The sequence below is a fragment of the Zonotrichia leucophrys genome, chromosome 20 (genome assembly GCF_028769735.1).
Source record: "Zonotrichia leucophrys gambelii isolate GWCS_2022_RI chromosome 20, RI_Zleu_2.0, whole genome shotgun sequence".
In the NCBI taxonomy this organism is placed as follows: Eukaryota; Metazoa; Chordata; class Aves; order Passeriformes; family Passerellidae; genus Zonotrichia; species Zonotrichia leucophrys.
In genome coordinates this window covers 9,193,977-9,220,002 of record NC_088189.1, presented here as the reverse complement: position 1 = coordinate 9,220,002, position 26,026 = coordinate 9,193,977, and the positions used below count along the sequence as shown (strand labels likewise).

Here is a 26,026-nt window from a genome sequence, read left to right as displayed (position 1 = left end):
GGGTGGTGCACTCCAGCTCCCCAGGGCTCGTGTCTTGCTGAAGTTTCCACCCATCAGCAGAAAACACACCGTGTCACGGGGCTGCTTTAAAGCCTTTGGTTCCTCTTTGCTTAAATGGGCAGCAAAGTGGGAGATAGTCCAGTACATCACAGAATCGTGGGCTGGTTTGGGTTGTAAGGAACCTTAAAGCTCATCTAGTTCCAGTTCCCCTGATCATCTAGTTCCACACTTGCCCAGAGTGTGCTTAGGAGGGCACCCAGGCCCCCAGCTCGGTGCCAGGTTGGCACAGTGACCTTGGCACTGGCTGTGTTGGGAACCAGGGCACATGGCTCTGCACACGCGCGCCTCGCAAAGAAAACCCTGAAACAGATTTCAGGAACAAATGTGGTTTGAACCTGGGCCAGGAACCAGGACCTGCAAATCTGCGTGTTGCACTGACTTCCCTGCAGGCTATGGATCTGCTGGCTGCTCTCACTGGGGAGCAGGGAGGGGTTTGCAAGGGCTGGGGGCTGGCCAGGCTGCCGGGGGCATCACCTGCTGGGCAGGGTGGGACTGGTCACTGAGTTTAACTCAGCCCTTAAACAAATCTGCCCAGCTCCTTGTAGTCTCAGTGGAGATGCAGCATCTGAAATATCCATAGGATGGCATGTGAGATTGGTGGGCTTGTCTGGAGAAATGTGGAGAACAGAACTGTCTGGGTGTTTAAGGGAAAAAGATAAGAAATGGGGCCCCTGTGTAGCAAGCTTGCCCTCACCTCACTGTGGGCCCCATGCCAGGATGGCTTTGGGGTCCGCAGCCAAGAGGGACATGTGTGATTTGGGCTGTGCTGTGCTTCTTTCCCTGAGCTGCAAGACTCACAGGCTGGCCCCGAATTTCCCAGCCCATGCTTGACCTGTCGTGGTCTCACTCCTCTGACCGTGGGGTTTCAGCTGGCCCTGAGCCCCCTGTGCTGAGAATGAATGGATGGATGGATGGATGGATGGATGGATGGATGGATGGATGGAAACCTGACTGCATGCTGTGCAAATAGCTTCCACCCAGTGCAGCTGCTCCCATCCTTCCTGACTGTGCTTGGCAGCCTTGGCCACCAAAAACCTGAGGGTAAAAGCCCATTGCTGCATTGCCCCCTCTACCATGGCAGAGGTTAACAAGTCCAGCCTGTCCTGAGCAATGTGTCCCCCTCCCATGCCACACACCAGTTTGGGGGCAGCATGAGAGGGTCAGGTCAGTGCTAAATTGATCCTAAAAATATCTCACCTCAGGGCACCCTTTTGCAGTAATTTGGGGTTGGAGGCGTAGCATTGTGTCTGGGTTTCACTTCTCCACTTTGCTTTCCCACTGCATTCCTCAGTTTCCCCTAGGAACACCTGAGGAGAAGCTGTTGTTGGAGTTGGTGAGGTTTTACACAGAGTGTGTGCCTCAGTTTCCCCTTCTCCCATCCCCAGCTGCACTGCCCTACCCCATGCACACACCATGGGTAGATCCTCCCTTTAGGCAGGGCGGACAGAATCTGATCTCTGTGAAGCACAAGCACCTTCCTCATCCTCAGCTGCAGCTGCAGCCTGTGCCAGAGCAGCGGGGTCAGGCAGTGCTCTCTTCCTGGGCTTCCCGTGTCCCCGGGTTGAAGCATGTGCTTGCTGACTTATGCAAAAAAAACTACACAGAAAGGCTCTTGGAGCCACTCCCTGCTCAGATGGGCCCTTTCCTTCCCCTGCCCATGGGGCAAGTGCTGGTGGGGCCCTGCTGTGCTGGGAAAGGGATTGGGAATCCGTGGGACAGCTGCAGGGAGCTTCCAGTGAGCAGCCTGCTGCACCAGGCAGGGAGGGTGACATGGCATCAGGAAGGGTGCAGATGTAGTTGTGAGCAGAATCAGCTCCATGCTCCAGTGCCATGAGCAGCTGAGCTCAGGAGTGTGTGGGGTGGGAAGGCTCAGGCTGCTGGGAGCAGTGTGTGTGGCTGGGGCTGGGCAAGGAGGGCAGCAGCTGCCTGCCCACCTGGCTGCCTGCACAGGTGTCCCCAGGGGTGTGCACGTGTGTGTGGACGCTCACCTGAGCCCTCTGGGTGGTTTGGGGTTAGCACAGCTCTCCTGCTCCCATGCTGTGGTCCAGGGAGGCTGTGCTGAAGGCACTGTGAGCCACAGGTGATGGGAAGCAGAGGATTCACCCTGCATCCCTTTGTCCCTGCATCCCTTCAGTCTGTCCCTGATTGAGGATGAGCAGCACAAGCAGGGGCTGGAGAGGTGCTGTGGGAGGGTGCAAGGTCCACGTGTCACTGGTCACATCCACCTCACCCACAGTCCATCTCTGCTCCCCACCACAACTGCAGAGCAGTGCCAGAGGTGTGCAGAGCCCAGCTCTGCTCCAGGAGTGACAGGGATAAAAGACACCAGCTCAGCATTTTTCTTTGTTTTTCATCTGCTCAGGTTGTTGATAGTGAGCACCATCAGGGGCTGCACCTCCCAGCTGGATCCTCTCTGGTGTGAGCATCCCACTCACCACAGGAGCAGCTGGCAATCCAACACAGCATTTTGGGCTTGGAAAAGCTTTTTGGGGCTGGCTGATCTCGCTGTGCCCCTCAGGACCCTCCCTGGTTGTTCCTCTGACGCATCCTGAGCGATGCTTTGTTTTGGTGGTGCAGATGGGAGTGGCTGTGAGGACCAGCATCTCTCAGGGCTCTGTTGCCAGTGATGTCCTCGGTGTTCCAAGGCCAGAGCCACAGTCCATGCTGTGATCACTCATGTGGGACCTGCTCCCAGTCCCATCCATGCCCATGGGGGTGGAAGGAGTTGAGTGTGCACTGACCCTGCTCATTGAGTCCTGACCTGCAGCCACACATAGCATGTGGACATTAGGGCTGGTGGTCCCATGGCTCCCCAGAGCATGGGGCTTGTGTTGGGCAAATGCCCCAAAGTCCCAAAGTAAACCCAGGAAAATGATCAGCATAAATTTGATAAATGTGCTCTGTGGGATCCTGCTTATTTATTTGAAGATGTTCAGGGGTCTGCAAAGTGGGAAGTGGTTGAAATCTGTGACAGAAGAGCCTTGGTTTCTGCTGGGCTTGTCCTTCATCCCCTCCCATTGCAGTGAGCCCCAGCAGGTGTCCTGCCAAGCCTCCAGCTGGGAGAGGGGCAATTCCCAGCCCCATGGCTTTGTGTCACATACCCACAAGCCCTGCCAGCATTTTCCCTTGTTTTCCCCAAGAGCGTTTCAGTTCCTGTTCCATGTCAGGAGGGCTGTGGGAGGTTTCCTGCCACGGGGGTCCTACAGGACCCCTCAGCAGGGCTGATGGGGCTGTGGCTCTGGTCATGGAGGGCCAGAGGAGCCCTGGGAGCTCCTTGCCTGGCTGGACTGGATGGGCTGGTTTCTCTGAAAGGGGAAATGTTTTAGCAGTGACGCCAGCGTGGCCAGGGGTGGTTGTGACTTGCTCAGATGTGGAGATTTTCTGCCTCCTGCCTTCCTTGCCCCCTTCCTCCCCCTGCCCTGGAGATTTGCCGCCTGCCTGCACTGCTGTCTTGCCCAGGTCAGAACGGGTGTGTCAGCCCTGCAGCCACTGTTTTATCCGGATCTGAGACACCTGTGAGTCACAGCAGCCTCCTGCTGCCGCCTGCCCCTTCCCCAGGAGCTGGCCAGGGCACGGGGTGGGCTGGGTGCTGCCACAGCCATGCCCCCAGAGCCCCCAGGGTGGATGTTCACTTCCAGAAAGCAGAAGGAAACCGCATTTCCTGGAGCCTGAGGCTGCCTGTGCAGGGAGAGGCACTGCAGAAATGGGGAACAGAAATCACCCCTCTTCCTCCAAGGGCCAGCTCGTGTCACCAGGTCTCCAGTGGGGTCAGTCCCTTGTCCTGGTTTTTTGCCTGGAGGAGGATGGAAACAGCAGGGTTGTGATTGACCATGGGGAAACTGGAGAATTAAGTGCAAGCTCAGAGGTGCCAGCATGCCCAGGGGCCAGTGTTAAAAGGGCACATTTTGAGGAGTGCTGAGCCACAGGGCTGCTTTGGGGAAGCATTGCCCCTTGGCTCCAGGCAGTCCTGGTGGCCAAGAGCTCCAGCTCCAAGTGCCATTCCAGCTTGACATCAGAGGTTCCCTGCCCAGCATTGTCTCTTCCCAGCCCCACAGGCACTCCTGCCCTTGGAAGCATTTCCTTTCAGTTTCCTTCTCCCAGACTTGGCAGGAGGAGAGCGGTGCCCTCATCACCTGCCTGGGAGAAGCCAGCTCAGGTTAATGCAGGCCAAGGGCTTTGTGTGCCTTGGAAAGCATTTGCTGGAGCTGGTTGGGCAATTCCTGGCTTTGGCTGGTGTCCTGATGGGAATGCTGAAGTGCAGACCTGAGTCAGGCTGGGAGGTACTGGGAGGCATCCCTGCTCTGACCCGGAGCACAGTCAGGCTGCACAGCACCCAGCCAGCTCTGAGCATCTCCTGCTGGGGATCCCACCACCCCTCCAGTCCCTGTGCCTGTGCTGGACCACCCTCAGGGTGAGAAATCTTTGTGTTCCCTTCTGTCATTGTTGGATGTCCCTATAGTGCAGAAAGCATGCACCCACACACTGACAGATCCAAAGATGGTCCCTGTCGGTCCCCAGGCCTGCTGCAGCACAGTGACAGGGATGTGACAAGGTGTGGCAATGGCCACCTTCCCTTCTCACATCTCTCAGTGCAGAAAAGGCTCAAAACTGAGTGCTCAGCTCAGCACCAGCAAGCACAACTTGCAGCACATTTGCTTCCTGCACCCAGCTGCTTGCATTGTTTCAGGGAGATAAGGTTTGTGGCTTTATGCAGGATGGTGCTTGGGGGTGCCCAGGGTCAGGATGCCCCTGCCCTGCCTGGTTTTGGGGTGCTGTGTGGGTAGGGAGGGCACAGCCTGCAGCTCTCTGTGCCACTGATGTTGTCAGAGCCACTGCCCATCACCCCAGCAAGCCAAAATCTGCCCATGGAGGGGCTGACCCTGTGATGGCTGGAAGAGCTCAAGCTCTCAGTGTGCTTGCTTGGAGTTTCCCAGTTTCTTGGCCACATGAACATGCAGAATGTGCTTGTGTGCTTCTCAGGCTTTGTTTTGGTCTTTCCAGCTCCCTGTTTTGACATGTCTTTTTGGAGGCGTTGTGCATCGCTCCTGCCCGTGCTCTCCCCCGTGCTTAGGGGGAGTGAATTTGGATGGTTGATCTAATTATCCTTTCCCCTTTCATGAAGCACTGGCCTCTGTCTTGGGCTGTGGAGCTTTAATTAAGATGGTCTTAATTTTAACAGGAGTTGACAGGGCCAGAGAGGAGGAGTTGGGACTTATATCTGTGGGGAGTGTGTTGGAACTTACATCTGTGCTGGGCCCCTGCACAGCAGCTGCACTGCCCTCCCTGCTCCAGCCATTCTTTCATCTGGAAGAGCACTCCATCAGCTGGGGGAGCCAGGGGAAGGCTGGACTGCCTTGGCTCAGATGCCTTCATCATGCTGTTACTGGGTGAAGCGGAGATCAGGACTGGGGACACTTGCCTGTGGCTGCTCCTGGTTGGAGCTGAGAGATGAAGTGAGCATCCCTGCATTGTTCCTGCTGTTTTAGGAATCAGTGCAGGTGAGAAATGAGTGTCCTTGTGGAGGAGAAGGGCTGCAGGCACAAGCCAGACGTGTCCTCACTGCGTCAGCCGGGCAGGGACAGGGTCTGCAGCATCACACCCCATTTGTGGGGCTGGGGCAGCAGCTCCCCCTTCTCACAGCTCCTGGGACTCATTGCAGTGAGCCTGGTCCCAGCCTGGCAGAAATGAGCCTGTGTTCCCTGTCCTGTGCTGAGCAAAGCCCCATGACAGGGACAGGGGACAGGGATTGTCACTGGCTGGACACAGTGACTGTGTGTTCAGGTGGCAGAGGGGATGGGCTGAGCCAGGGCAGCCAGGCTATCCCCAAATCACGGGGGCTGTGCTGCTGCTCGCTGGCCCCCAGCTGGGATGCTTGCCGTGGGAAAGGGCAAAACCGGGAGCATCCCCTGGGACCGAGGGGGAAACTGCTCTGTGAGCATATCCGGGGCTGTGCATCCACTGAAATGTGGGGAGGGAGCAGAGAGCGAAGCAGGGAAGGGGACAGGGTGCCACCTTAAGATGATTGAAAGAATCCTCTATGATTGAAAGACCACCCCGATGCCATGGTAATGGCAGCACTGACCAAGCTGGGACTTTACCCACAGCACTGACCCTGCTCTCTGGGCAGCACTGCTGCCACTTGGTGCCACCCAAGCAGGGGGACACGGGGGATGGCAAAGTGCCCTTTGGCTGCCTCCAGCCCGGGACCTCTGGTTGAATGCCCCCCTTGCAGGCAGCTTCCATTGATCCCGCACGGATCTGGCCCGGCTGGCCCTGCCCTGGCCGGGAGGGGCTGGTTGTGTGCCAGGGGATGGATGGAGGGGCTGGGTGTGTTCGGGACCGCCGCTCCGTGCCTCTCCCTGTCCCCGGTGCCGGCTGCCATGGGCTGGGTGCCGCCAGGCTGCTTTGTCTCGCCCGCCGTCCCGCACGCTTCATTTTTCAGTCTGCTGCGAGACAGTTGCCGTGATTAATCTCACCGGGGCTCTGCGGGCTGAGGACACGGCTCAGCTCGTCTCTCTCCATCAGTGCCGGGGTGCTGGTGCTCCCAGCCCCTCGCCCCCTGTGCCCCAGCACCCCCACCCTGCTCAGCACCCCCGGCTCTGGAGCAGCTCCAAGGACTCCAATCCTTTATTGCCAGAGATGTTTCCCTCCCCAAAGCTCGGTGTCTGGTGCTGGGCCCCAGCTTGTCGCGGCATTTCCCAAGGTTTCTGCCTGTGCCGTGTTTTGTCTGCTCCCAATCAGTGTCTTTTGTTAGTGTCTTTGCGAAGGCGATAAGATCGCTTCCCCTGCGCTGTCAGCCTGCCCGTACCACGGCCATTGTATCCTTGAGCGATCCAGGAAAGCAGGAAAGCAGCGGGAGCGGGACTCGCCGCGGAGCTGCCAGAGCATCTCTCCTCGGGGAGGTAGGGCAGGGGATGGAGCCTTTTCCTGCCATCCAGCTTGCCAGTTAATTTTTTTGGGGGAGACAGCCCGGAGCGTGGGTGTTGGGCGGCCCAGGTGGCATTTCCAGCGCCGGCAGCGGGGAACGGGGATGCCGCTGCCTCGCGTACCGTGATCTGATCCGAGCTGAGCTGTGCAGCCGAGTGTGCTTCATTTTTAATTGCTTTTGGAGAGGGTAGGACTGGGCTGGCCTCTCCTTGCTGCGGCCTCTGCCCCGGGCAAGTTGCTCAGCCCTGGCACCCTCCCTTCTGTCTAGGGAGGAATGGAGGCAGGGAAGACCCCAAATGCAGAGCCAGCAGCACAGGAGATAGTGGGGATGGCAGTGCTGGTGTTCTCTGAGCCTGGCTGTGGCTGTGCCAGTGATGTGCTGGTGAGGATGGCAGCCCCACTGCCAAGTGAGCAGCAGGGCAGTGCCAGGTTTTGCCACATGTGCCAGGCTGCTACAGCAGCCACCTTCAGCCACCAAACAGTCAAATCTGTCAGCATGAGGTTGCTGGTGCATCCATCCACCCAGGGACCTGCCCTTCCCCATCAGCAGACCTGGTATCTTGCTGCTCTGGCACATGGCTGACCCCAGGCTGAGGCATATTTGGATTTTCCTCGTGGCATTTTTGGCTCTTTTTGGTCTAATCATTCTTGTGGCCCGTGTCACAGCCTGTCTGGGGGCAGGGACACGGGCACCACGTGTGTACGTGGCACAGCTTTATTTGTATGTGCTGCAGCCTGGAGTTGGGGCTGCAGCTTCCCCCCTGCATCCCGCTGTGCAATCATTGCCAGCCAGTATTTGTCAAGTACAAATTACAAACCATTCAACGTCTTAAAGAGCTGTCAGTCAGCTCCCACTCATTATCCTAATCAAATGCACTAAAAATAGTGACAAAACTTATTAGTAGGGGGAAGGGGAGGCCATGAAAACAAACCTGCGGTGGGGCACGGCCCCTGCATGCAGACACTGGGATATTCCCTTGGTATGAGGTGTGAAACCCGGGATGTTGCCCTTGGATCAGGTGTGAAACCTGGGCTCCAGCTGGGACAGGAGCCTGGTGGGATACTGCATGGGGCCTTGAAGTAGGGTCTGAATCCCCTCTGTGCAGGAGCAGGAGCTTCTTAGGAGTGCCTGAAGCCTCTGCCCAGCACTGGGTGAGCAGGGCTGGTTGGAGAGAGAATTTCCTTTCTGTAGGAGAAGAAGGAGCAGTTCCTGCAGGAGCTGAGGCTGGGAAAGAGTGGCAAAGCCAGGTGAGGGGCTGCCCTGGCTCTGCAGGGCCATGTCCTGCTCTGCTTTCCACCTGCAGCTCTGCCCCAGGCTGCTGCTGCTGACTAGGGTCCCCCCATCACACACACTTGTGACAGAAAACCGTCCTTTTTGAAAAATTTAGCTAAAACACGCTTTTCTGGATGAGTCAGGGCTTGAGCAGCACAGGTTGCTCCCATACCTTGTGCTTGGTTTGTCTCAGCTGTTGGAGCAGATGACTCATCCCGGGGGACAAGGTCTCTGCTTGGTGGCCAACCATGCCCTGCCACAGGTCGTGGCTGTCCGGAGATGGAGCAGCAGGGCTGGAAATGCTGGTGTGTCTGGAGGAACCGGCTTTGCTGGGCTGGGGGTGCCTCTGCTCCCCTTCCACTCTGGGACATGGCTTGGGGCCTGCTCTCCCATCCCCAGTGGGGTTGATGAAGTGGAGCAGAGAATCATCCCCTCGTCACACAGCAGAGATCAGAGCGAGCGGTGTGAGCTCGCCGGAGGGATGGCGAGGAGGAGGAGGAGGATGAAGGCAGCCCTGGGCAGTGAACCATGGCATGGGGGGAGAAGATGCCAGGGCTGCCGTGGTGCTGACGCTCCCTCTCCTCGCAGGCTGCAGTGGGAGCTGAGCTGAGTTCTCTGGCAGCCCCTCCCCACCCCGCGGCCAGGCTGTAGCCGAAAGCACCGGTAAGACATCGCCAATGGCCCGGGCAGCAGGCATCGGGCTGCTTCACCTTCTGGGGGGGCTCACTGTGTGCTGTGCCACAGCCAGAGCATCCTGGGTGGGCTGGGGCCAGCTGCAGGTGCAGAAGGCACAGCGCTCCGTGGTGCTCCTGGTGGGACCGGCCAGGCTGGGGCTGGCTGGGGCTGGCTGCAGGTGCAGAGGGCACAACGCTCCGCGGTGCTCCCAGCAGAGCTGAGGCCCTGCAGCCCATGCCAGGGTGGTTCTGAAGCCTCTCAGCCCATGCCAGTGTTGGTTCTGAGGGTTCCCAGGTCATGCCGGTGATGATTCTGAGGCCTCAGCTCACTCCGGTGATGGTTCTGAGGCCCCGCAGCCCATGCTGGTGCTTTCTGAAGCCTCACAGCCCATGCCGGTGCTGGTTCTGAAGCCTCACAGCCCATGCCGGTGATGGTTCTGAGGTTCTGAAGCCTCACAGCCCATGCTGGTGCTGGTTCTGAGGTTCTGAAGCCTCACAGCCCATGCCAGTGCTGGTTCTGAGGTTCTGATGCCTCACAGCCCATGCCAGTGCTGGTTCTGAGGCCTCGCAGCCCATGCCAGTGTTGGTTCTGAGGGTTCCCAGATCATGCCGGTGATGGTTCTGAGGTCTCAGCTCACTCCAGTGATGGTTCTGAGGCCCTGCAGCCCATGCCAGTGCATTCTGAAGCCTCACAGCCCATGCCAGTGCTGGTTCTGAGCCCCCACAGCCCGTGCTGGTTCTGAGCCCCCACAGCCAAGCCAGTGCTGGTTCGTGCCGTGCCGCTGGCGCTGCCCCCCGAGCGGAAGGCAGGGAGTTCCTGCAGGCTGCGACGTGCCCGGGGTGCTAATCCCCGCCGCAGGAAAGCTGTGAGCCGAGCACAGGCAGCCCTGGCCATGCTCCAGCCCCCTGCACAAGCCCTGGGAAGGGGACAGGGGCAGTCCTGCTGAAAGGCAAGGGGTGGGGAGCGATGCTGAGCCCCCCATCCCAGCACTGTCAGTGGTGAAAAGCAGGGCAGAATCCCACTGGGCATCAGCCAGGCTGCCCTGGCTGGGTGCTTGTGGTGCTGAGCATCCCTGCAGCCTGCTGCGTGTGGAAATGCTGTATTTATTAGACATAAATTTATTAGACATATACACAGCATAGCTCCTGGCAATGGGTGTTTTTTGCAGTCTGGCTGCTGTCCCACAGCTCCCAGTGATGCTGCTGGGATGTGCTGGGAGCCACCACACTTCCTCCTTTTCCCTTTGACTCTGGAGGGGTTTTCATTGGTTTTCATTGGTGACTGTAACAGAGGCAGAGGGGTCTCTCCCTGGTGCCTCCCAAGGACCTGAGTGCACAGCACATTCCTGCTGTCATTAATCACTCCTTTGCCAGGCTCTTGCACAACCCTGCATTCTCTCAGGGGAATCTGCACCCTTTCCTTTCCGGCTGCCAAGGGGGTGTGGGAGCTGCAAGGGTTTTCTCAAGCCCCTCTCCTCCCTGGGGACAGGTGGAGAGCCACAGGGCTAAAGCCATAAAGCCACATGGTCGTGTAGGCTGAGTTACCCAGGACTCACAGTGGGGATGGTTCGAGGCTGCCAGTGCCCCTGGGCGCAGTTTGGGGTTGCCAGCCTGTATTTTGCAGATTGAAGGCAGAGTGTGTAGATATTCAGATGCAAAGCAACAGGACAGCTTGGAGTGGGGCTCTGCAGCCCCTTCCCCAGAGAGCTGTGGGCTCCTGCCTCCTCCTCCTCTATCTTTGGCTCTTGCAGCCAAAGCCCTGCCAGAGCACTGTCCCAGTGACCAGCACATCCAGCAGAGCCCTTGCCGGGCAGGGTCAGCACCCAGGGCAGGGTGGGAGCTCTCCCTGCCCAGACTGCTGTGTGAGGAGGGATTAACTCACAGTTCATGGTGTTCCTGGCCAGGACATGGCTGGAAGTTGCACATCCTGTGCCCACAGGCTCACAGGTGTGAATGTGAGGACCCCCCTGTTTTAGGGAAGTCCCTGTCCCCTCTCTGTGCTCTGCTTCTATCTAATCTCTGGGCATATTGACTATTTTATACTTTGATTTCCTCAGCACACTGATAAATAATGACCCAGGCTCAGAAAATATGTTTGGGGGACACTTGTGTCCCCAGAGTGCTGCTAAACCCACCACCCTGGCTGGGGTGTTTTCCTGTCTGGGGAAGTGCTGCTTGCAGGGGAAACTCTGAGCAGCTCTGCTCTGGCTCACTGTCCCGTGGGGAGTCACAAGCCACACGGTCACAGCCTTGCCATGCTCCCAGTTTTCTCCTTGCACTGCCACTGGCATCCCGGGAGCCCCAGCGGGTGCCAGAGCCCCGGGCAGAGGTGAGCAAGGGGCTGGCTGGGGACAGGGAGGTGGGGGCTCCTTGTCATCACTCCTCAGGTCTTGCTCTCCCCTACTGCAACAAGCTTTTAAAGTGCATTTATGGGACAGACTCCTTCCCCTTGGCTGCAGGATCTGCCTCTGGATTGCCAGAAGTGACCATTTGCAAATCCAAAGCTTTTATTTAATCCTTATTTGCTCTGAGACCCTCAAAGTCTGGCACAGGTATGGATGGACTGAGTCTTGTGGCAGATAGAGGCATGGTCCCTCCTCATCACCTGCACCCACAGGAGGAAGGACAGCTCTGCTGCCCACTGGAGTGGCTGCTGGAGTCATACCCAGCACAGAAAAACTCAGCTTATTACATTTCCCAAACCATGGCAGGATCTGAGCCTGCCGGCACGGGTCACACAAGGACACTGCTGGTCCTCTGTGCAGTGTGGGAGCTGGAGAGCAGGAGATGGAAATTGTGTCTTTTGGGAAATAAGCCCTGATCGTCAGTCAAAGCCCTTGCTGTGGGAGGGGAGCCGAGGGGGACAGGGAGCAGCTTGTGCCTGGCACCCCTCAGCTTTCCCACAGCAAGAGCCAAGGCTTTCCCCAGTGGCACTGGGGCTGTGCAGGCTGCTGGGGCTGCCCATGGCTCTGGGGGGCTCAGCCTGAGCTTCTCTGCAAAGCTGGGCTCAAAACCCTCTGCTGGATGAGGCTGAGCCCTCCCAAAGCCTCACTGTGTCCAGGTCTGCACCCCGTGGGCAGCAGCTGCCTCCTCTGCTGCTTCCCTGCTTGTTTTCTTATCAGAGATACTCTCCTCCCTGCTTGTCTCCACCTCCCTTTCCCCTCCTGCCATGCGTGATCTAGCCTAAATATTTCCTGCCATAGCTTCAGGACACTGCTGGGTATCCTGCCATCTTTAGAGACTGCAAATAATTCCCTGCCTTCATTTATGTCATTACCTTGAAGGTATTTATAGAGTGTGGTCTTGAGTGGAAAGGAAGGCTATATATAAGCTATTTCACTATGTATAAAAGCGAGATCCCTTGGTCCTTAGCTGCAAAGTGCCTGAAACTGCTCCTGATTTAAACTTTTATCCTGTTGGCTGCATGCTTTGGACTTCAAAGGTCTGTCTTCAGTACTTAAATCCCCATCCTGGTAGAAGCTCATGTGTAGGAGGAAACACGTGGGGACTGAGCTGTGCCCCATGGCAGGTGCCTGGCCCCAGAGCTGCCACAGTCTCAGCACAGGTCCAGATTCCACGCTCAGCATCTTTGCTCTGCACACCCACTGCTCAGCGTGCTTCCCTCTGCTCCCAAAGCGTGTCGTGGCAGTTTCACTGCCTGCTGCAGCCACACAGGAGGTGTCTCCATGCTAATGAGGGGCAATGGTATCCCAGGGCAAGGGCAGCACGGCCAGACTGCCCAGCAGCTGCTGCTTGAACTGACTCCAGAGGTTGTTTCATTTCCTGGTGGGCAGGCATCTGTCACTCAGGCCCTGGGAAACAACTTCTTCTTCTTAACAATAATAATTACAATAACAACAACAATAATAACAACAATAATAATGATGATGATGATGATGATGGTAATAATAGAAGCCCTCTGTGTGTCCTGCAGCCTGGGACCATGGGGAGCAGCAAGAGCAAGCCCAAAGACCCCAGCCAGCGGCGGCGCAGCCTGGAGCCCACGGAGAACACCCACCATGGGGGCTTCCCAGCCTCGCAGACACCCAGCAAGGCAGCTGCCCCCGATGCCCACCGCACCCCCAGCCGCTCCTTTGGCACCATGGCTGCTGAATCCAAGCTCTTTGGGGGCTTCAACACCTCTGACACCGTCACCTCGCCACAGCGCGCCGGGGCGCTGGCTGGTCCGTGGGGCTGGGGCTCACCGGGGTGGGGTCATGGTGGGTTTGGGAAATAGGGGTCTCCTCGAGCCAGCTCAGCTACCTTAGAAGGCATAAAATCAGCAGGATGGCTTCTGTGGTAGTGTTGGAAACAAAAAGGTTTTAATAAAAGGCAAAATAGCAAACTCTTTACAAAGAAAAACCAAGCCAGGTGCAAAAGGTCTTTGCCCCTGGTAAAACACCTCACAAAAGCCATTAGTTTCTTTGTTCTCTTCTTTTTCTAATAAATTGCTCAGGTGGGACTTTTTGGCTTCTATCCAATTAGCTGTCCTTAAGTTTGAGGTGAAGTCCCCCAGGTCCTATGAGCTGTCTTTTCACCTAATTGAGGAGTGAAACTTCTGGGCTTGTTTCCTTTTTAAGGGGACAAAGGATATTTTTGTCACTCCATCAACAGGGGGCACATTCCTATCGGTTTGTGTCCAGCTTCTTGGGGTTTGGGGTTTTTGAGGGACTCTGGGCTTGGGGGAGGAGCAGGGCTGTGTTATCAGTGGGAGGATGGTGGGAGGCAGTGTCCCTGTGGCTGTGCCCTCCTGAGTGCTCTTTGTCACAGGGGGAGTCACCACCTTCGTAGCCCTCTACGACTACGAGTCCCGCACGGAAACCGACCTGTCCTTCAAGAAAGGAGAGCGCCTGCAAATCGTCAACAACACGTGAGTGTCCCTGCAGCCGAGCCCACGGGCTGAGCTGTCACCTCTGTCCCTCCTGTGGAGCCCCCAGCCCAGCCTGGCAGGACCAGCTGTCCCCAGGATGGGTGCTCGGAGGGATGTGCCAAAATGCACACGGACACGGTGACTGGTCCAAGGACACTGACACTGAAAGCAGTCATTTGCCTGCTTCCTCATCCTCCTGACCCTGCTGCTGGTCACTGTGGCCTCACAGCCTTGTCACCAAGCCGTGTTCTCTCTTTGCTGGCCATTCTGTGCCACCACAGAGCCGTTCTGTGCCCTCCAACACAGTCCTGACCAGTCCTGTCCCCATCCATGCTCAGCTGCCTCTTGTTGGCCTGGACACCTCCCTGAGCTTCATGGGTGCTTTTCCCTGTGCTTGTACACTGTCTCTGGTCTCAGCTTCTCTCTTGACTCTTTCTTTCTCTCCCTCCATGCTGTCCTTTAGGAGAAAAGTGGATGTCAGGTGTGTATTGCACATTCTTACTGTTATTATAAATGACCTAAATGATCAAAGCTTGTCTGCTGCCCACTTGAGGGCAGGTTGGATGGAGCAGGGCTGGGAGGAGATGGTTTCCAGATGGTTTTGTGGTTGATTGCATTTGTCCTCTTTGAGTGAGCAGAACAGAGCAGGGAGTCCCTTCCCATGCTGGGGAAATGTTCCATCCAGAGCTGTGTCTGCACCTGGGAGCTCTGAACCCATCCCCTTTCCTTGTCCATGTCTGGCTCCCCTCTGCATTCTCTTTCCAGCCAGCTCTTCACTCCCCCCTGCCTTTTGCATTTTTCTTTTGCATTTTTTAATTTTACTTTTGTATTTCATGAGTGGCTCTGGTGATTCAAGTATTTCCTCAGGGGTCTGACCCCCTGGTCTGCTCCCCATCCTGGTCACCACAGCACATCCATCACGTGCAGGGCAGCATGGCCAGCTGGAAGATGCTCCTAAAAATGATCCTGTATTAAACCCCATGTGTGTGCTCTGTCCTGACAGGAGGCACACACAGGCCAGAGCCTGGCTGGCAGAGCCAATGTCCCCAATGTCCCCAGCTATGGAGCTGCCACAGGGTCCTGAGGGTCTGCAGCTCCTGCTCCCCCTCCACTGCTGCCTTCCAACCTGGGCACCCAAAACAGCCAAGTCAAAGGGTGGAAAGACGAGGGAACATCCCAGGAGTGAGATTTCTCCTGCAGTGCTTGGGCAGTGTGGCACAAACGTTTTCAATCTGATCCTTGTTCTCGTTGTTCCAGTGCTGTTTATTAATGGTGATTTGTTTCATCTATGAAGTCTGGGATGTGCAGCATTTCAACATTGCAGGAAAAGCCTGAATTTGGGAGTTTTGGTGCTTCTTACTTTCTGTCTCAGCAGTGTGTGAGCCCCATGCTTGAGTTCTGCACTCTGGCTGTTGCCAGAGCTCTGCCCATGGGGGTCCAGATCAGGCCTATTTATGAGGGGTTTTTCTTTTCACCTTTTATCAGTTCTGAGGTTTCCACACTTTTTTTTTCCCTTTACTGCTATTTGTCAAAGGCTCAATCACAGGGAACGCTCAGTCTGTGATGGGCTCTGCAGCACCCTGGGGAGCAGAAGGGCTTTTTTTGGCAACACAGTCCTTTGGTGGAGGGTGCAGGATGTGGCTGCCAACCTTCCCAGTGCCTGTGTGGGTGAGATGTCCACAGGGAGAGAGGTGGTGGAGGAAGTTGGGAGTTTGTGCAGTGCTCAGGGGTGAATCACTCTTCTCAGTGACCTCCCAGAGATGCTCACACAGTCTGGGAACAGCTCAGGCTGCTGCACTTTGGGGACAGCCACAGACAGATGTGTGATGTCCCCTTCCTCTGGTCTCCCTGGCAGGACAGGGAGTGCCCTGGAGCTGCAGGGAGGGGACTTGGGTTCAGTCCAGGAAGGGCTGGCAGGTGCTGGGCACAGTGGCCAGGGTGGCTTTGCAGGGTGGCACCAGGTTTTGGCTGTCCTGACAGGGCTGGGGTTGCTCAGGATGACATGTGAAGCCTCCACATCACTTCTCTTCCTGCTCTGGGTCATCCTACCAATCCACCCAGTCCAGAAAGGCTCTTGTGGTACCATTTCCAGTGGGAAGGAGTCTCCTCCCAGCCAGCAGGCAGCCAGCTGGGATGTGGTGGGATATTTTGGGTAAGATTGTGCAGGGAATTGTTGAAATGCTTTGTTTTGATGATGATGATTATTATTATTTTTTTCCCCACTGAGACATTTTTGGAATAGTTTGTTTTGCTGAATTCCCAGCTTGTAGCCTTGCAGCCCAAGCTGGAATAAAGCCACAAGTCAAAAGCTGGGCATTTTTCAAGCAGATGTTTACTATGGTCCTGTGGGAAAAGAGGCAACCAGCCTCCTGTCCCCTTCAGAGCCACCTCAGTAAAGGTGACTGGGGCAACAGCCCTGGCTGAGGAGCACAATGAGGTGTGCTGGGGCTGGAAGAAGCAAAAATGTCATCCAGGGCTGCTGTGAGGCTGTTCCAGGGGCAGAGCCCAGCTCTGTGAGTAGGAAAAGATGCCTGGAAGGTCCCCACCATCCCCACCAAGTGACACCATCACAGGGAGCTGGGGGCCATGTCTGGGTTATCCCAGTGCTTTGAAGCATCACTGTTTTAGCTGGGAAAAGCACAGGTCACAAGCAGCTGGTGAGTCTGAAGCAAGGATGGAGGTTTACACGTCTGCAGGGTCAGGGATGGGTCTGGATGTGGTCTGGTGTTCCTTGTAGTGGTGGCTGAGGTTATTGGTGTTTTTCTGTAGCTTGTTTGTGGAGGTTGTCCTGCCAAGTTCTTGTATCCTTACGGGGCCGTTCCCACGAATCTGCACTTTCCCGTAGCCTCGTCTCCCTTGTGGTCAGGATGAATTCAGAGGCTGTCTTTGATGGGCAAGAAGATGCAGGTGGTGGGAGGAAAAGCCCTGCTGTCCACAGGAAGGGGAAGCCACCTCCTGCCGTGCTCTTGTTCTCTATTTGTTGTCCTTTCCAGCCCCATCCGGTGGGAAGGAGGGCAGAGCACCCTCCAGCTCCTGGGGACAAGCCTGGGGTCACTGTGCCCGGGGCAGGAGGGCTGGCTGGGGCTCAGCTGCAGGTTTTTAGGGACAAGGAGCCTCACTCATGGCTGTGCAGGCGCAGTCCTTGCTGGGGCAGCAGGAGGCTCAGGGTCGGGCTGCAGCCTTGCAGGGGCTGTGAATGGGACACCCGGGCTGGACAGATCCCAGCATCCAGGCTGGACACCACAGACCACAAACCTCAGCCCTGTCCTGCTGCTTTTCTGCAGCCTGTGTTTAACTAACTCCCTTGGGTTTTCCTGGTTCCTTTTCCAATTGCTGCCATCATTCTGTCGCTGCTCCACGTTTCCTGTCCCTCCCCTTGCCTGCTGCTCCCTGCTGCCAGGACCCCCAGTGCCCCCCAGCCTCCAGCCAGATACCCTTCCCATTCAGGTGCCTCTGAAGGTGTTTTGGCTTGCTGGCTGCCCTGCCTGTTTCGGGTTTAAAGCATCCAAACAGAGCCAGGGGCAGGGGCTGGCAGCAGGAGCTCTCCTGGCTGTGGGGCTGGGGGCTCTGGGGCTGCACCTTTTCCCAGTGGGGCTCTGTGCTGGCTCATCCTGCCCGGGTGCCTGTGGGCGGGTGAGGGGCTGGCTGGGGGGCTCCTGGCTCCACACTGAGTGTGTTTTGGTTCTCTTGCAGGGAAGGTGACTGGTGGCTGGCTCATTCCCTCACTACAGGACAGACGGGCTACATCCCCAGTAACTATGTCGCGCCCTCAGACTCCATCCAGGCTGAAGAGTAATTGCCATCTTTTAGACAGTTTATAGACAAGTGACAGCAAACACCCTGAGCACTCCCCCTCCACCCCTGCCCTGCTCCTGGGAGAAGCCTCCAAGCCCTCTGGGTGTTTCCTTTTTGTTAGTTTTCCCCTGTGAATGTGCAAACCAGGCTCTCTTTAAGACCATAGTGCAGTGCTGCAGCGTGCTTGCATGGTGGAGGGGTGAGTGGTGGCATAGCAGGGCTGTGGATGCTTTTGCTCTGGTTTTTGTGGAGAGCCTGGAGAAGGCTCCAGGGAGATCTCATTGCAGCCTTCCAGAACTTAAAGGGATTCTTAAAAACAGAGAGGTGTTTTACACGGGCAGAGAGGCCTGTGAAAGGACAAGGGGGAACTAAACTAAAAGAGGAGAGATTTAGATGTTAGGAAAAAATTCTTTACCCATTGGATGGTGAGACACTGGCACAGGTTGCCCAGTGTGGCTGCCCCATCCCTGGCAGTGTTCAAGGCCAGTTTGGATGGGGCTTTGAGTAACCTGGTTGAGTTGAAGATGTGGCAGGAAGGTTCCAGCCCCTCTAGCAGGGAGGCGATGCCCAGCCCAGGCTGTGTGGGGATGTGACACACACCGAGGTGCCCGAGCCCAGACACAGCCCCTGCTCTCCCAGAGCTGCAGTGGGAGGGCCAGGGCTGAGCCCCCTGCTTGGGCAGGCAGTGGAGGGGGGCAGTGCCAGGGGCTGAGCCCCTGCCTTTGTCCTGCAGGTGGTATTTTGGGAAGATCACTCGCCGGGAGTCCGAGCGGCTGCTGCTCAACCCCGAAAACCCCCGAGGGACCTTCCTGGTCCGGGAGAGCGAGACCACGAAAGGTGAGCAGGGCTGGGGGGTTGCTGGCCTGGAGGAGACCCTCTCTGGGGGGTGTGGGGGTACCCTGAGTCCCCTCAGTGTCTGCTGCTGGTCTCCAGGGAGCCAATGCTGACATGGCCATCACATCACCAGTGACGTGCCTGTGCCAAAGGCACTGTTACACCACTGAGCCTGTGGGCAGCAGGGATGTGGCACTTCTCTCCCACCACTCCCCACTCAGTGAGTGCCCTTCTCAGAGGTGGTTCAGCTCATGGCAGGGTGGAAGCCAGGGGTCTCACCAACTCTGGCAAGACCACCAGGCAGGATGTTCTCTTTTCCTGGGTTTTTTTTTTTGTTGTTGGTTTATTTGGCTGGGATTTTGTACATCCCCAACTAGATGTTTTTTCCTGGTCCCTGTATAGTGACAAAATCTTGAACACATGCTGCCTGGGCAGCCAGGCTGAGGGAATGATGAACTTTAGTCCTTTCAAGTCTGACACTTCTGAAAGTGTGAGTTGTGATCTTTGAGGTTTGACTGCCTGAGGATGTTTCTTACCTGGTTTAGTTTGGCTCCAAATGCCCCTTTGGGAAAAGCTCCTTGATGTTCCTTTCTGGTTTTTATGCCTTGAACTTATCACTATTTGTTTTATTCTGGTGGAAACAGCTTCTTCAAGCAGCAGCATACATCTTGCCCTCTGTTATCTGTGGCCCCAGAAACACCACATTGTTCTCATGTGGGCAGAGCAGAGCCAGGCTCCTGAAGCAATACCTATGGTGGAACTTGTGCAGGAGGGAACTGTGACAGTATTCAGAGGGTCTGAGGATGAGGGAACAGACAAGGATCTGACTCCATGTTTCAGAAGGCTTGATTTATTATTTTATGATATATATTATATTAAAATTATACTAAAAGAATAGAAGAAAGGATTCCATCAGAAGGCTAGCTAAGAATAGAAAAAAAAAGAATGATAACAAAGGCTTGTGTCTTGGACAGAGAGTCCAAGCCAGCTGACTGTGATTGGCCATGAATTAGAAGCAACCACATGAGACCAATCACAGATCTACCTATTGCATTCCGCAGCAGCAGATAATCATTGTTCACATTTTGTTCCTGAGGCGCCTCAGCTTCTCAGGAGGAAAAATCCTAAAGAAAGGATTTTTCATTAAAGATGTCTGTGACAGGGAACTGTGCCCACCAGCCCCTTAGCTCCTCTCTGAGACACTGAGGAGCTGTTGGTCAGCAGCTGCCCCCAGCCTGGCTCTGCCTGCTCCTCTCCCCTTGTTAGCACATCCCACAGGATGGCTGCTGGCAGAGCTGCTGTGCAAGCAGAGGGCAGCTGAGGTTGTGATGGTGTGGCATGGCTGTAGCTGGGGGATGTGTGCCATTCCTCCCTGGCACCTGGTGCCAGCTGGTGCAGCCAGGAGCTGCTCCCCATCCTGTGCTTTTGGGTGAAGGCAGCACCTGCATGCCCAGCCCTGCAATGGGACCCCATGGGGAGCACCCACCCATGGCACATCCCTGCAGCTCCTCTGTCGTGCCCACAGGTGCCTACTGCCTCTCTGTGTCTGACTTTGACAACGCCAAGGGGCTCAACGTGAAGCACTACAAGATCCGCAAGCTGGACAGCGGCGGCTTCTACATCACCTCCCGCACCCAGTTCAACAGCCTGCAGCAGCTGGTGGCCTACTACTCCAGTGGGTAGCCATGTGGGTCCCCTGGGCTCTGGGGGGCACCCTGGGTGCTGTCCCTGCCCTTCCTGCAGGGTGGGTGCTGCTGGAAGTCACTGCTGCACCAGGGACACCAAAGCAGCTGTGTGGGACTGTGGTGAAAAGCTGGGTTCAGGCAGAGGGTGGGGGTTTGGGTCCTCAGGGTGTTCACAGGAAAGATGTGGGGTAAAGACATTGCATGCCTAAGTACCCAGGTGTCACCCTGCTGCTGTCCCTTCCCGTGCCAGAACATGCTGATGGCCTGTGCCACCGTCTCACCAACATCTGCCCCACGTCCAAGCCCCAGACCCAAGGCCTTGCCAAGGATGCCTGGGAAATCCCCCGGGAGTCGCTGCGGCTGGAGGTCAAGCTGGGACAGGGCTGCTTCGGAGAGGTGTGGATGGGTAAGGACCATTCCCACCCTGCTGTCCCCTCGTGTCACCACCTGAATCCTGTCCCCAGCCACTGGCAGATGCCTGGAGCTAGTGGTGGGGTGGGGAGCAGGGGAGGGACACAGCTCCCTGCCCTGTACGTGTGTCCTGAGCAGCGTGTCCTGTGCCACAGGGACCTGGAATGGCACCACCCGGGTGGCCATCAAGACCCTGAAGCCTGGCACCATGTCCCCAGAGGCCTTCCTGCAGGAGGCCCAGGTGATGAAGAAGCTGCGACACGAGAAGCTGGTTCAGCTCTACGCTGTGGTGTCTGAGGAGCCCATTTACATTGTCACTGAGTACATGAGCAAGGGTGAGCAGGGGAGGGACACCGGGGGGACAGCTGAGGGGCTCTGCTCCTCTGGACTGCTCTCACCATGGTCTTCCTCACAGGGAGCCTCCTGGATTTCCTGAAGGGTGAGATGGGCAAGTACCTGCGGCTGCCCCAGCTCGTGGATATGGCTGCTCAGGTGGGTTTGCTCATCCCTGGGCCTCCCTCATTCCTTGTGGGGACCCTGGCTGCCTGAGCCCCTCACTGGGCTGTGGTGGCTGTCACTGGTCAGGCAGTGGGGTGCTCTGCAGCCTCACTTGGGTGGGTGCCACGGTTGGGTCTCAGCCCAGAGCAGGGTTGCACTCCTGAACCATCATTTTGCCCACTCCTGTTGCTGCCAGCTCTCCCTGGCCAGCAAACCCAAGCCTGCATGGCATTTCTTGAGCAGCTGGTGTTCCCCATACCTCAGCTGGGTCCCACTGCAGGCCTGTTCCCCTCAGTGGTGGCAGGCTGTCCCTGGAGACCCTCATGTCATCCTGTCAGCCCCATGTGCCGCTCCCCACAGATTGCATCGGGCATGGCCTACGTGGAGAGGATGAACTACGTGCACCGGGACCTCCGGGCAGCCAACATCCTGGTGGGGGAGAACCTGGTGTGCAAAGTGGCTGATTTTGGCTTGGCACGGCTCATCGAGGACAACGAGTACACGGCTCGGCAAGGTGCGTGCCCAGGGCTGCTGGCACCAGAGCAATGGCCACTGGTCCCACGGTGTGTGTGCCTGGAGCCACCGTGTGGCCCTGGAGGCACCCCCTCACCCTGCCTCTCCATCCAGGTGCAAAGTTCCCCATCAAGTGGACGGCCCCCGAGGCAGCTCTGTACGGCAGGTTTACCATCAAGTCAGATGTCTGGTCCTTCGGCATCCTCCTGACCGAGCTGACCACCAAGGGCAGAGTGCCATACCCAGGTGAGGGCTGGCACTTGCTGGCAGAGGCCCTGTCCCCATTGTGGTGCCCAACACCAGCTGTCCATGCTCAGTGCTTGCTCCTGAGCTGCCTGTTCACAGGTTGGATCCTGCCCCATGGGGTGAGCAGATATTGGCCAGGATGCAGCATCCCAGCCACCCTGTGCCACTGAGCAAGGTGACAGGGACAAGTGCTGCTAGGCTTGGGGTTCTTCTCTCCCTGGATCAGTGGGATTGCCCCTAAGGCAGGTCCTGGCAGTGCACCCTTGGTGTCCCTCTGGGACAGGCAGGGTGCAGGCCTGGCTCTGCTCAGGGACGGGCAGGGTGCCTGCCTGGCTCCCGTCAGGGGCAGGGAAGGTGCAGGCCTGGCTCTGCTCAGGGGGAGGGTATAGGCCTGGCTCTGCTCAGGGACGGGCAGGGTGCCTGCCTGGCTCTCGTCAGGGGCAGGGAGGATGTGTTTGGCTCTGATCAGGGACAGGCAGTGTGCAGGCCTGGCTCTGATCAGGGGCAGGGAGGGTGCAGGCCGGGCTCTGATCAGGGGGAGGGTGCAGGCCTGGCTCTGCTCAGGGACAGGCAGGGTGCAGGCCTGGCTCTGACCAGTGCCATGTCTCCTCTGGCTGCACACAGGGATGGTGAACAGGGAGGTGCTGGACCAGGTGGAGCGGGGGTACCGCATGCCCTGCCCGCCCGAGTGCCCCGAGTCCCTGCACGACCTCATGTGCCAGTGCTGGCGGAAGGACCCGGAGGAGAGACCCACCTTCGAGTACCTGCAGGCTTTCCTGGAGGACTACTTCACCTCGACAGAGCCCCAGTACCAGCCTGGAGAGAACCTATAGACACGGGGCTCCTCCTGGCACCAGGGACGCTGCTGTCCCCAGCGCGGGGCGCCGAGGGTTGGCCTCCCCAGCGAGGGGCTGTGTTTGTGGAGCAGCCCTGAGCAGGACAGGGCACTGTGTGCAGATGCAGCCAGGGGAGCCCCTGGGTTCCCCCATCGCTCATTAAGACTTGTGGCCCGTGTTTAACGAAGCGGCGCTGTTCTGCTGGCGAGAGGAGCCTGTGGGCACCAACACAGCCAGCTCAGGAGGGCAAGCAGAGCATCTCCTGCCAAGAGACTTGGGATTTGGGAGACTTTTCCCCTCACAGCTCTGGGGTGAGCCAGGAGGATTTGAGGGACAGCATCACCCCACCTCAGACACACGGTCCCAGTCTCCTGCAACCCCTTTCTAAATCAGCACAAATTTCCCTGCCCCTTCACCTTCCCCACCATCTCCCTCTTGGCTCCAGCTCTCCCGAGGGTGCTGGCAGAGATGTTTTGCCACAGGGATGTCACAATTCCAGGCTGGTTTGAATGGGGTGATGTGCCAGAGTGGTGGTGGTGGCAAGGGATGACAGCAGAACTCTGGTGGTCCCTCTGGCCTCACCATGACCTTAAGGGCTGGTGGGTTCTGGGACTCTGAAATGTGACAGCTCCAGGCTCTGGTGACCAACACTGTCCCATTGGAGCACCCAAGCACACGATCAAATCTTCCAGCTATGTCTGTTCCCCCAAGGGACACATCTTGCCTCTCTGGAGAGCAGGACTGGGGATACCAGCAGAGGCCTCACCCTGCTGTGCTTTGCCCCTCCACATGCTCCAGGTCTTCCAGCCAGACCCTTGGGAAGTATCCCCCAGCCACCCTCCCCAGCTCTGCAACCAGCTTTCCCACCAGCAGAGTCCCCTGGGCTGGCCCTGCCACCAAATCCAGTGCCACTGTGGTGCTTGGCTGCATGGCCCACGTAGTGTTCTGGGTGTGGGAATGTTTTGGAGGAATTACTCGACTTTCACAGATGGTTTTGTCCACCTGGTGTGTTTTTAGCTGCCTTCCCTCTACCCACTGTGTCTCAGCTTCCAGGCAGCAGTCCCCATGCAGCATCCCCAGCCACATCCCCCCTCTGGAAGTGCTGTGCCACATTTGCATCCTCATCTCCCCTCTGCTCGCTCCCAGAGGCCTCAGTCTTGTCTCAGTTTTGTCCCACACCCACCCTGTGGGGCTGATCCCTCGTGTAGGCAGGCAAGGCTCATCCCCTGCCCTCTCCCACCCAGCACCTGCTTGTACATAACCCTTGAGTGGTCCCTGCACCGCCCCAGACCTTGGCTTCATTGCATGTGTCAGTTTTCCCTGTCCTGTGGCTGTACCCTGCTGGAAAGCCTTCACCATGGTGGTTCACAAAGCTTCACTCCTTCACCTCCTGGGTCCCAGAGACCCTTGCTCAGAGAGACCTGGGGGTCTTCAGATGCTCCCCAAAGGGTTTTGGGGGCTTGGGGGATGCTGTGGGGCAGGGGTGCTGGAGGGAAGGACCTGGAGAAGGGAGCCAGTGGCTGTGTCCTCCTCTCAGCCCTCAGGCTCTCTGTGCCTCCCCATCACCTTTGGGATGGTGTTTGCCTCTGGCACAGCCTCCTGGCAGGCAGCAGACCCAACCCACCCCTCACCAGCCCCTGCCATGGTGCCAGTGTCCTACAAAAGCTGGGTGGGAGCCAAGCATGGGCAGGAGGTGGCCAAAACCCCTCCCCAGGTCTCCACCAGAGCAGGACCCAGGCAAGCCACTGCCTCTCACTCACTCACTTCCTCCCACAGTGCCCTGGTGTGGTTTGACCCAGCCACTTATTTATGAACCAAGTACATGGTTGGTTGTTTGGTGGCTCCTTTTTTAATAGTAAAGCTTTTAAAGTCAGTTTGAACAGACTCTTCAGCAGTATGGAGAGGACATGCTAGCTTGAAGAGCAGCAGCTGGATAATGAATTTTTTTTAAATGATTTTGGGAGTTGGAGCCTTTTCTCCCCCCTTCCTTTACTAGCAGGTTTGCTGTGCTGGCATTTCTGCATTTGGGCAGGGACTCTCCAAACCTCAGTGTTCTGGGTCTTCCCATGTTTGCAGCCTTTTGGGATGGGCAGCTGCCACAAATCCATGGTGGCTGTTTCAAGGGGTGGCTTGTGCCATAGCTCTGCCTGAATTACACAAATCCCTATCCCTGAGAGAAACCTTTTACAGCTGTAACATGTGGAAGGCAGATTTGGTCTGGAAGCTGGGAAGAGAGAAGGCAAGCACATATTCTGTGGTCTGGCCTTTGGTTGTGTGGCCTGTGCAGGGCCCTGGGTGCAGCAGGACAGGAAGGCCAGTGCAGCCTGTGGCTCTTCCCAGAGGGCAGCAGGTGCCCAGCATGGCTGAATTCCCTCAGGCTTTCAGCAAGATCTGGTGAAGGAGATGTGCTGGGGACACTTCAGGGCAGTAAGGCAATCCCAGAGAAGCTCTCCTCCACGGGGCTGTGTGTCCACATGTCCGTGTGTCCATCCGTGTTCCTGTGCAGTGCTTGTGGTGGGACCCAGCATCACCAGACTCACCACCACAGCCAGCATGACCTGGGAATGCAGAGCTTCCCCTCCATCATTCTGTCTGCCAAGTTACTTTTTAAGCCAATAAACTCCAGAGGGGAGCCCCCACCTAAGGATGCTCTTTGGCTTCCTGGGGTCCATAAAACCCTACAAGTCATTCTCCTCTGCTGTTACCATTTTTTACACAGTCTTTTGTAAGATCTCCAACTGACTATGCAGAGAATGTGTGGATCTGTGTCTCTCTCCCCAGCTCCCCTCACTTCCTCACTTGCCTTTTTTGGTGTCTCAGTAAAATATTTAGCTTTTTTTTTTTTCTTTTGGATAATAATACAACTTTGGAAAAAAAACCTGAAAAGGTCCAGCTTTTTGGGTGGTGGGGGGGTGGAGATGCTTTGAAACTCTAACGTTGATGTAAATACTTTGCTATTTGATAATTAAATACAAACAGACCTCACAAAACAGAAGTGTAGCTTGTGTATGAGGAGATGGGTGCTGGGGGAGGCCAGGGTGCTGCTGTCAGCCTGACCTCTGGGGAGGTGCAGGGAACTGAGGTGGTTTGTGTGCAGGGGATGAGGGGACTGGATTCAGAACTTCCAAGCCCTGCCTATGGCACTGTTTGCTTCCTCCTCTCCCTGTGTTGTCCTCAGCCTCAGTGGCAGCTGAAGCATCTTTAAGAGGGCATTGTGGTGGGGCTGTGGCTGCCCCTGAGCAGCTCTAGTGAGGAGGCAAGGGTCCTGTGCTGTGCAGTTTGTGTTGGCAATGGACTCTAAAATGGCAAGGAGGAGTTGTTGTTTGACTTGAGCATCCCCTTCAGTTACCCAAAGCTCAGTGGCAGCACTCCCCAAGAATGTGGACTCCTGGCTCCCACAGGAT

The 26,026-nt window shown here is 56.8% G+C and overlaps 1 protein-coding gene across 2 annotated transcripts in view; it reads left to right on the top strand.

The window, feature by feature from the left end:
* SRC (SRC proto-oncogene, non-receptor tyrosine kinase) overlaps positions 1-25,603 on the top strand; it is a 29,024-nt gene extending 3,421 nt beyond the window's left edge. The window contains exons 2-13 of one of the 2 annotated variants that reach the window (XM_064729732.1): positions 12,869-13,118; positions 13,705-13,804; positions 14,268-14,285; positions 17,498-17,596; positions 18,333-18,436; positions 19,959-20,108; positions 20,369-20,524; positions 20,685-20,864; positions 20,945-21,021; positions 21,388-21,541; positions 21,655-21,786; positions 22,411-25,603. In XM_064729732.1, the coding sequence (XP_064585802.1) occupies positions 12,878-13,118; positions 13,705-13,804; positions 14,268-14,285; positions 17,498-17,596; positions 18,333-18,436; positions 19,959-20,108; positions 20,369-20,524; positions 20,685-20,864; positions 20,945-21,021; positions 21,388-21,541; positions 21,655-21,786; positions 22,411-22,619 (1,620 nt within the window). In that variant the 5' untranslated portion in view covers positions 12,869-12,877 and the 3' untranslated portion in view covers positions 22,620-25,603. The remainder of the gene's footprint in view (positions 1-12,868; positions 13,119-13,704; positions 13,805-14,267; positions 14,286-17,497; positions 17,597-18,332; positions 18,437-19,958; positions 20,109-20,368; positions 20,525-20,684; positions 20,865-20,944; positions 21,022-21,387; positions 21,542-21,654; positions 21,787-22,410) is intronic. The other variant, XM_064729733.1, reaches the window with a different exon arrangement.
* The last annotated feature ends 423 nt before the right edge of the window (positions 25,604-26,026 follow it).